Raw genomic sequence first — 10,827 nt, forward strand, 5'->3', positions numbered from 1 at the left:
CATTGCTCTGAGGATCCCTCAACTGTACCTCCACACTGGCCATTTCATGGTTGCCTCACCACCACCCCCATGGGATATATGTGACGGAACATCTCTTCATCTGCAGGAAGTGAGAGGGGCTCAGGCTGATGAGTGACAGGGAGAACTGGTACTTGTCATGTAGGAGGAAGAAAACAGGAGCTACATTGGTGGGACTCTCTTCCTCCCCAGAGTTCTGGTTTAAGGGATTTGCATGAATTGAATCATTTCAACCTCATAATAGTCCCATGAGACAGGGAAAGCTATCAATTCCAATTTACAGGCAAAGAAATCAAGACCACTTAGAAGTTAAGTGACTCAATTCACTGAATGATGATTCTAACAAAACAGTCAGACTCCTGAGCCCAAGAGCCCACCGTTTTTTGTTTTGTTTTGTTTTGTTTTTCATTCCCGGAACTGTTCACCTGCTGCATTAAGAGTCACCTCATTCTGTGGTTCTGACAGCTTCTCCTCCTCCAGCACTGAGTCTTGTGAAGGGTATGCATTTCTCACAGTCCCTATAAGTAAGTCCATGGGGTTTGAAGTGACAGAAGAGTTGGTTCTACATTGGCTGATGGAGTTGGTTTGCTGCAGATGGTGGGAGAGAGGGTCATACCTGGGCTGTACGGAGTCCACGGTGTGTGCATCTGGGCTGTGAGGTGGGCTGTCCACAATGCTGAGGGGGAAAGACCAGCTATGGGGGGTGGGGGCAGAGTTTCTTCATCACTGTTCTATTCACAGCCCAAAAGCACAGCCCTGTGCAGGCCTGAGAGACACTGGGGTGGCCATTCATGTCCTTCTAATCCCTGCTGTCCCTGTCTTCTCTGTTTCTAAGTGACCTCCTGGTGATACCTGCTCTCCAAGGTGAGAGGAGAGGCCAAGTCTAGCCTCACTCTCCTCAAGGTACTTCCTCTTATCCTGCCTTTCCTCACTCATGGGGCCTCCCAGATGCAGGGAGAGCAAAGAAGTTGACATTCACATTGTAAAGAGAAAACAGGATGTCTGTCTTCAAGAAATGAAAAGCCTGCCTTAGGGGGAGGACTGAGAGTTCCCTTGTTGGTTGGGCTGGGGGCCTCAGTGTCTTGCTGGATGTAGACAGAAGACTGAAATCAGTTTCTGCTCTTTCTAATGCAGCTGCTGGCCTCAGCAAAGCTTGTAATTTGAGCAGATAGTAGAAAACTGGCCAGGTGTTATATGATCCAATATCACCACTGCCACATTTCATTGGTTAGAGGATTTTCCAGGTCCCACCCACACTCAGTGGGAGGAGACTCCTCAAGGCCAGTGGACCAAGAGGTGGAGCCCATTGGGCTTTATTATAGAATCTGTGTGTATGAGGATGTTCCAGTTGACAGATGGCAGGAATGGAGGGTAGCACAATCTCTATACTGGGTGGATTCATACACAGGTGCACAATCACTGAACAAGATGATTATGACTCTGAGTGCCTCGTTGGAGAAGAGAACTGCACAGCTGAGCTGCGTTATCAAAGCAGACTCCTAGATACAAGATTCACATTATCATTTGGAAAGGTCTGTCTCACCTTTGTTGAGCCTGAGAGGTCATCCTCTCTGAACATTTCCCCCTTGACTTGTCAGACCTTCCAAACCTCTAGGAAAGCACCATCACTAAACTGAACTTTTTCTTTTTGCTTTCCTGTGTCATGCTCCCAGGCAAATCCTGGTCTCCCACTATTTCTTCCAGTTTGCCACATACAGGATCCCACAAAGTCACTTCTTGTGATTCCACTTTGTTGGTTTCTTTCCCTTCATCCATTTTCTTTCTTGGTGGTATTTTTTTGTATTGATGAGTCAGTTACACAAGAAAGTTAGTATTCTCTACCTAAACCTTTTCACTAATTTTTGGACAAAATGGGAAGATTCTCTTTCCAAGTCTCAGCTCATTCCCACACCGGGACAAGACCCAGAGGTAGAGTTCCTGGAAAGTCAGGGATTGGCACAGAAGCTCATCAGGAGGAGACATTTATGTCACAAGGTATGTACCTGCATCTTCTTTTTGTCCCTAGCATGTGGCACAACACCTGGCCCACATTAGGCACCAAAAAGCTTCTGTCTGGAGGGTATGTCCCAGAACTCATTATAATAGTTGCATTTACCAGGTTATTCACCCCACTGTGAATTTTTATTTCTGTAACTCAGCCTAGTGGAGAGCTGACCATCTATTACTGCCTAATATCTGTCTGCTAAATGAGGTAGGCTTTCTTGGTAATTCAAAATTCATGTCACCTGACTGAGACATGCACAAGATTTAAAAACTTTATATAACATAAAGGAGTACAGAGTGAACAGTAAATTTCCTCCTCCATCCTATCCACTTTTAAAAATTTAAGTAGAGCAAAAATCATCCTTATTCCATAGTGATAGAGTTTCATGGGAGCACAGGGTCACTCATATTAAAAACAGATCCATTCACCAACTTCCCTTGAGGCTGTGTTTGTCTGTGTGACTACATTCCAGCCATCGTGGTGAAGCAGAATGAAGTAGTAGGTGTTGCCCTTAAGGGAAGGAAACTTCCTCTTTTCCTGCTTTCTCTACACTTCACATGGACCATGGACATGGTCTTAGGTACTCTGGCTCATGCTAATAAGGGCAACTTGCCAAGTCACAGGAAGCTGCATGCCTGGATAGCTTTGTGGGGCAGAGATACCCTCACAGCCCTGGATGGCTTGACTCACTCATGGGAGACACATAGAAGCTGTGTCCCGTTCATCCTACTGGGAGCTGGATTTCTGCTGCACACAACTGAACTAATACATACAGAGGGAGGAGGACTTCCAGGAGTGGGTGGCCATGGTGGTCTGTTCTGGAGATGAGCAGAGATATATAAACAGGGTGCACCAGTGTGGGCTCCTTGGGACAATGTCCTGGGTTGGAAGAAGGGAGAGCTGGCCCACAGGGGCATCACAGGGAGACTAGAGACTATTCTCCTCCTCATTTTGTGGCCATGGGGCTGCCCTGGGGGAGTGTTTGGCTCCCCCCATGTTACCTTTGGGAGGCTTTGTTTCTTCCCTGCTCTTCCTGTCCTGTTTACAGAGTTCACCTGTCCTTCCAGCCACAATGACCATCACTGCTGGTGACCTTTTTCCTCCTCCTCATGTCATCTGATGGCAGTGGCTGTAGAGGTTGAGGTCTATAGAAGAACCCTTCAGGAGGGAAAGGAATGCAGGGTCATTTGTCATTGGGTTCCATCAGAAACCCCTACTTCCCCAGCCTGGCTTGACGGCCCACGTGGACACACTTGACTCCAGGTCCCTCATGTCTTGTGCCTGGTGATCCCAGATATACTTTGTATGTCTTCACCCTATTGTATTTGTTACCAGCAAGTCACTATAACCAGCTTCTGTTCCCACAGTGGCTGTCACTCAAGGGCATGAATACAAGAGGATGGGCACTTTGGAGTCAGCTTAGAGTCTGGCTACAACAGGGGTGACTTTGGGAAACACCTGAATGCATGGCCTCTCACAGGGCTATGGCCAGGAATGCAGACTGGTATAAATGAACATGTACAAGTTCACTCCCCGGGAATCCAGATCAAAATCATGATGCCAACATTGTTGCAGCTGGACACGGCCTAAGGTTCCACCAGTTAAGTAACCACATAGCAGACTCTGACTCAGGATGTGGAGACAGGGAAGCTGGGACAGTGCTGTTGCATTTGGCACAGGTGATGTGCTCCTGCCAGGAGCAGCAGCAACAGCAGTCCTCACCTCATGGTCTAGTGGTGTGGACAGTGGCATCTGTTACCAGCACCACGGACAGTGGTTCCTATTTGGGCCTTGACCTAGGGTGGGACTATGGATTCTCCTCCTGGCCCTTGGTCTCAGAGTGTTCTGTGGCCTTCGCTGAAATAAATGATGCATAATACTCTAACTAAATATATACATGATACATATTTCCCTATAAATATGTATATATTTATAATATACAAATATAATATATATATTATATATAAATATATATACTCATAATATACAAATATAATTTGTTTTATACTTTATACAAATATAATTTGTTATATATTTTATTATATACAAATATAATATATATTATATATAAATATATATACTCATAATACACAAATATAATTTGTTTTATACTTCATATATTTATCTTAAAAGACATTTTAGTATGTATTACGTATAATTTATATTTTATATTACATATTTAAATTTTATATTTATATTTCTCCCTGACTATATGTATATACATATATATATATATTTCCTTATAAACATACATTGTTTCAGTTAAAACAACTTGGACTCTTGTTTAAAACAAAGAGTGAGGATCTGTGAAGGAATACTTGTAGAGAGCAAGGATTCAGTACTTTTTTCCACTTTCATGGACATAAAATTGATATACAACATTTTATAAGTTTAAGGGCACAACCTTTTGATTGGATACATTTGTATACTGCAAATGATTACCACCATAGAGTCAGCTACACCTGCATATGTCTCAGTAACTTGCGTTTGTGTGTGTGTGTCTGTGTGTGTTGCAAACATTTAAGATCTACCTCTTAGTATCTCAAAGTTTTATGTTGAGCCTATAACCACTTCCTCTATCTGCCACCTGATGTGTCCCATGGGAGAGAAACTGTTTCTCCCAGCATATCTTGCATTTTTCTTCCAAAAAAAAAAAAAAAAACATTTAAATGTGAATGTAAGACTCCTTCCCACAATGAAGGTTCTCATCAATGACTTCAGTGGTCCTAGTGGAACCCCGGGGTGGCTTGTGGCTTTGTTACAAAATACCCAGGCATCTCCCCTGGCCCATAATCTTAAGAGTGTGTGTATGTGTGTTGGAGCACCTGGATGGCTCAGTTGGTTAAGCGTCTGACTTCGGCTCAGGTCATGATCTTACTGTTCATGAGTTCAAGCCCCACATCAGGCTCTATGCTGACAGCTCAGAGCCTGGAGCCAGCTTCAGATTCTGTTTCTCCCTCTCTCTCTGCCCCTCCTCTGCTCACACTCTTTCTGTCTGTCTCTCTCACACAAGTAAATAAACATTAAAAAAAAAAAAAAGAGTGGGTTGTGTGTGTGTGTGTGTCAGGGAGAGGGGAGGGCAGGAAACACTACTTAATAAGCCCCACAGGAGAGGCGGAGGCACAGTCATGTGGGAATCCTGCTTTATGTGCTTGGTGCTCAGTGTGTGATCTGAAGACCAGAAGCAGCACCAACCTTGTTATAAACCCAGAATCTCACACTCTACTCCAGACTGTCTAGCTCTTCCTCAGTCCAGGAAATTCCTGTGCACACTGAAGGCTGGGTCTCCCTGGAGTGTGTGCCTTCTAGGTGCAGAAGCAGAACTGTTCAGTATGTGCGTGTGCTCTGATCAGCTTGCTTAGCACTGCGGAGTCCAGGGTTTGGTCCTGTTCCTCTCTCTTCTATGGCCATCATCCCCTTAGTGACCTCATCTATGCTGAAGGCTCTAAACATCATTTATATGGTGTCACCTCCCACATCTATTTCTTCAACCTATTTCTCCCACCCTGCACTCTATATCCAGCTGCCAACTTCACTTTCATTTCTACTAGACACCTCTGATTCCACATTCCTAAATTGGGTGCCTGTGGTGCCACTTCCCCAAATGTCCTACTCCCAGAGTCTTCCTGGTTTCCACGGAAGGCACTCCACATTTCTACTTGCAGTCTGAAATATCGGATGCCCTCCTTCTCATACTCCAGAATTAATGCATTAGGAAATGCTGCAAAGTCCATCTTTAAATATATCCAGAACACAATCACTTCCTATTTCTCTCCCTCCTCACACCCCAGAGCTCCAGCCGACATCCCCCTCCTGGACACTGCACTAGTTTCCCTCAGTTTCCCTACTGGTTTCTCGCCCTGCACCTCTCGATTCTGCACAGCAGCAAACAGATGCTTCTAAAGAGAAGTAGTACCAGGTGGAACATCTGATCTAAACCATCTGGTGGCTCCACATGTCACTCAGAGAAAACTCAAAACCTTTCTAATCCTAAGGTCTAGACATCTGACCGTATTTCACATGCTCTCTGTTCCAGCCACAGTGGCCTCTCACCCTTCCTTGAACACAGGACACGCTCTGCCCTAGTGCATGTGCCTGGAGGTTCCCCTGCCTGGAAAGAACTCCCTGAGACATGCTCGTCAACAATTCCTTGTGTCCTGCACATCTCTCAGAGGTCACCTTCCCAGTGAGGCTCCCTCTGATGGTAAAGTAGCCACCTTCCCTGGCCCAACACAGGTAACTCTGGGTCAGCTTCCTTCAAAGCCCTTCCCAACTTCTAACACACACACACACTTCCCTTATTTACTAGCACATATTCTGTCCCTTACTACCAGAACATATCCCCATGGGGCTGGAAAATTCTGCCTGTTTTTACATCACTGAAGTGTCCTAGATCCTACAATAGTGTTCCTGTATCTGACACTCAATTATCAGTTGGATAAACGATCAGCATAGAGCACCTGTCCCTTCCAGATCAGTCGCAGGCCACACCTGTTCATGGCAGCCATCACTTTTCTCACCAGTGCTGGTCTCCCCCCTACACCTCACCTCCTCCATCCCACACCGTCCCTCCTGCACAGCACAGGACACAATGACAGTTCTCCTTCACAAAAGGTGTACCTAGGCCCAAAGGTCATATATTGAAGACAAATGTGAATGAAGATTAGACACTGCTTTCCCTCTAGGAATAAGGGTTGGAACCAGGACCAGGAGCTCTAGAGCTAAGGGCAGGGGGTCAGCAGGTGAGCAAAGAAGACAAAAACTAACTGAAATTTAATAAGGATGAGAAACTATCAGATCCTGTCTCTCACTCCAGAATCTGCTTTTTTTCAGAATCTGCTTTTTTTTTTAATATGAAATTTATTGTCAAATTGGTTTCCACACAACACCCAGTGCTCATCCCAACAGGTGCCCTCCTCGAAACTCCTCACCCACCCTCCCCTCCTTCCCATCCCCCATCAACCCTCAGTTTGTTCTCAGTTTTTAAGAGTTTCTTATGTTTTGGCTCCCTCCCTTTCTAGCCTTTTTTTTTCCTTCCCCTTCCTCATGGTCTTCTGTTAAGTTTCTCAGAATCCACATAAGAGTGAAAACATATGGTATCTTTCTCTGTATGACTTACTTCACTTAGCATAACACTCTCCAGTTCCATCCACGTTGCTACAAAATCATATTTCATTCTTTCTCGTTGCCACGTAGTACTCCATTGTGTATATAAACCACAATTTCTTTATCTATTCATCAGTTGATGGACATTTAGGCTCTTTCCATAATTTGGCTATTGTTGAAAGTGCTTCTATAAACATTGGGGTACAAGTGCCCCTATGCATCAGCACCCCTGTATCCCTTGGGTAAATTCCTAGCAGTGCTATTGCTGGGTCATAGGGTAGGTCTATTTTTAATTTTTTGAGGAACCTCCAAACTGTTTTCCAGAGTGGCTGCACTAATTTGCATTCCCACCAACAGTGCAAGAGGGGTTCTGTTTCTCCACATCCTCTCCAGCATCTATAGTCTCCTGATTTGTTCATTTTGGCCACTCTGACTGGCGTGAGGTGATATCTGAGTGTGGTTTTGATTGTATTTCCCTGATGAGGAGCGACGTTGAGTATCTTTTCATGTGCCTGTTGGCCATCCGGATGTCTTCTTTAGAGAAGTGTCTATTCATGTTTTCTGCCCATTTCTTCACCAGATTATTTGTTTTTCAGGTGTGGAGTTTGGTGAGCTCTTTATAGATTTTGGATACTAGCCTTTTGTCCGATATGTCATTTGCAAATATCTTCTCCCATTCCGTTGGTTGCCTTTTAGTTTGGTTGATTGTTTCCTTTGCAGTGCAGAAGCTTTTTATCTTCATGAGGTCCCAATAGTTCATTTTTGCTTTTAATTCCCTTGCCTTCGGGGATGTGTCAAGATACAGAATCTGCTTTTTTAAAAAGATGGGGAAAAGATGGAAAGGATGATCCAGAACAGCGCTAGAAAGAGGAGAAGGGATGGATGAGTCTGAAAATTCATCCTGCAAATCCACAGAGACTCCTGTGTGCTGGGGCTCACTGGGCCTGTGGGGACAACGAAAGGCCCAGGGACCCCTGAGGCTGCCCCAGACTGGGGGACACAGGAGAAAAATGGGACCATCATCCTACAAGAATAAGGACAAGCCTAAGTCTCCATAGAAACATAGAAACAAACTGAAACAAGCAAAACTTAGGGGCGGAGTCCTGACCCAGGCTTGAACCTAGGCTCTCCTGGTCACAGGAAGGCCTTGCTGCACAAGGTCCTGGACACAGGAGAGATCAGAGTCCCTATGATTCAGAGCCTGATGGGACAGGGTTCCACTGAAGGGACAAGGACAAGGGAGCAGCACTGATGATGCAGCTGAGGAGTGACCATATTAAAGCCCAGGATGCACTGAGCACCTACTGGGCACAATCCCAACCATGCTGGCTCCTCACAGCCTCTCCTGTCCCCAAGCCCCAGAGGAAGTAAGGCAAACATGCTGACTCTGGACGGTTCTCAGGGCTTCTATTGATTTACTCTCTCAAACTTAAGGAGTATTCTTTTTTAATGAATCCATCAACCCCACAAGGCAAGCACAGAAGAAAACATACCTGCATCTAATGTTTTACCTTCAACGAGGGAGTAAGAGCTGCAGCTCCGTGGGACACGAGGCACAGACAGGGACAGAGAGGCCCGTGCCCCCTCTGCAGGAACAGGAGAGCACATGAGGGAGAAGACAGGGCAGTGTGGGGCAGGGGTACGACGGATCTGGGCTCCCAGCGGTCGGGCCTGGACAGGGCCGGGAGGAAAGACCTCAGGGAGTGGAAGCCTGAGGTCACGGACCCCGTCAGACCTTCCTCCCGCCCAGGGTCCAGGTCCCAGGTGGAAGGGACCTAGAGAGCAGGGGGAGGTGTACCCTAGTCAGGGAGAGCAGGGCGGAGTCGGGGAAGGACAAGGAAGGACAGGCCGGGGCGGGGCCTGGGGCAGGTGCAGGTCTGGGGCGAGGACAGCGGACAGATACTTTCCCAGAGTGGGGGCGTAGTCAAGCCCATCTTCCTGGGGTCCCGTGTCCCCCTGGGCTGTCCGTTTGCTCTTGACCCGCAGAGGCACGTTCCTCCCAACTCCTCACTCACACGCCCAGGTCTGGGTCACGGCCAGGGCCGGGACAGCAGCCGGGAGAGGGTGCGAAGACCCATGCATGACCCAGACACTGCGGGTCTGAGGCATAGAGGAGTCCTTGGTGGTGTTGTAAGGACTTTATAACCCAGAACCACAGTGCCGCTGATTGGCTTCTTCAGAAACCCGAAACCCAATGGAAGTGCGAAGAGATGTCGCGTCATCAGTATCCAGACAGGAGGACGTTACCCAGGCTGTGAGAGCAAGTAAAACCAGGAGAGACTAGGACTCCCAACCCTGGGCTTCCCTGAGCCAGACACCGCCCTTGCGAGGGGACATGGAGAGCCAGGCCCTCCCCGGGGTTCTGAGACTTTGCCCTGACCCCTCTCCTCCTGCACAGTGGTCAGGTGACTTTGTCATCCTGTCTTCCTGAGTCCTGACCCAGGGGCTGTCTGAGGAAACCAGGGAGAGACCCACAGGCTGGGCTCAGCCCCCTTTTCCTCCATAGTCCTTCACAGAATATTCACTGAACTGGACTTTTACCTCCCACCCCTCAACTCTCTCCCTCTGGACTCTTCTAGAAGGAAACTCACCTCCAAGGCACTCAATAACAGAGAGCGAGCTAGCCCTGGTAACAGAGAGGGAGGGACAGGGGTTTTCTCTTTACACCTGGAGAAGCTGTGCCTGATGCACTGACCAGAGATTCTCATTGAGGCCAATTTCCTTCTTGTTGATTAACTCTACTGGTCGCACAATGTTGGTAACCCCAGAACATCAGGAATCTAATCTGTAAAAGTGAGTTTGGCCCCTGCCGACAGAAAAGTGACCATCCAGCACAGCAGTCAGACTCACAAAGCTCCTATGTTTTCCCAAACAATATATCAGTGACTCCTGTGTTTTAACATGACTTTCATTCCATAGCCCCAAGATTCTCTGTGTGAGCCCTGGACATTTCCTCAGTCCATGGATGCACAATTGTTATGTATATTTCCACTGGAAGAGTGGACAAGCTTTAATCGCCTCCAAGTTGCAAGTGTTCAGTGCAGTCAAACGACCTTCACCAGCATCCATGCATTTCCTGTGTTTGAACAAATACCTAAGTTATGTGCATATTATTGGGGCACTTGGTATTATTTTCTTTACCCTGATTATCATAAGGAGGCAATGGGTTTGCAGGCATCCCCAGAGTATAGTAAATAGTAGATGCAAAGAATATCTTGCTACGCACTGTAGATACTTATTAAAACTCTGTATAACAACATATTTACATCTGAGAATTCCACTACTTAGAATTCCTTACCTCTCCTTTTTCTCACCCTGTGTCTGCAGCCCATCCCTCCATCTCTCTCATGACTCAGGCCCTCTCCTCCCCTTAGTCTCCACCACCCTCTCCCTGCTGGATTGTGGCCCTGGTGCCCCGCATCACCTGCTACTGGGAGTCTTCTTCCCACAGGGTCAGCGATCCTGCTAATGTGAGTCAGGTCACGTCATGTGTTCACTGAAAATGCTCCAGTGGCTCCATCTCACTCTTGGGAAGCCTCTAGAATGCAAGGCTCATGAGCACAGGGGCTTTGAGCTTATTTGGTGACACCTGTATCCCCAGGATAAAAAGCCTAGTAGGCTCTAAATTAATTGTTGTTGAATACATGAATGAAATATGACTGTATTAGAACTTCATTGCATCACATAAAAACCACTAA

General features: G+C 46.6%; 1 protein-coding gene across 2 annotated transcripts in view; it reads right to left on the reverse strand.

Moving 5' to 3' along the window:
* FLA-I (MHC class I antigen) overlaps positions 1-9,226 on the reverse strand; it is a 46,716-nt gene extending 37,490 nt beyond the window's left edge. For both annotated transcript variants that reach the window (XM_045057006.1, XM_045057005.1), the window contains exon 1: positions 9,145-9,226. In XM_045057006.1, coding sequence (XP_044912941.1) covers positions 9,145-9,211 — 67 coding nt within the window. In that variant the 5' untranslated portion in view covers positions 9,212-9,226. The remainder of the gene's footprint in view (positions 1-9,144) is intronic.
* Between the last annotated feature and the right edge of the window lie 1,601 nt (positions 9,227-10,827).

Source organism: Felis catus, chromosome B2 (genome assembly GCF_018350175.1).
Source record: "Felis catus isolate Fca126 chromosome B2, F.catus_Fca126_mat1.0, whole genome shotgun sequence".
Lineage (NCBI taxonomy): Eukaryota > Metazoa > Chordata > Mammalia > Carnivora > Felidae > Felis > Felis catus.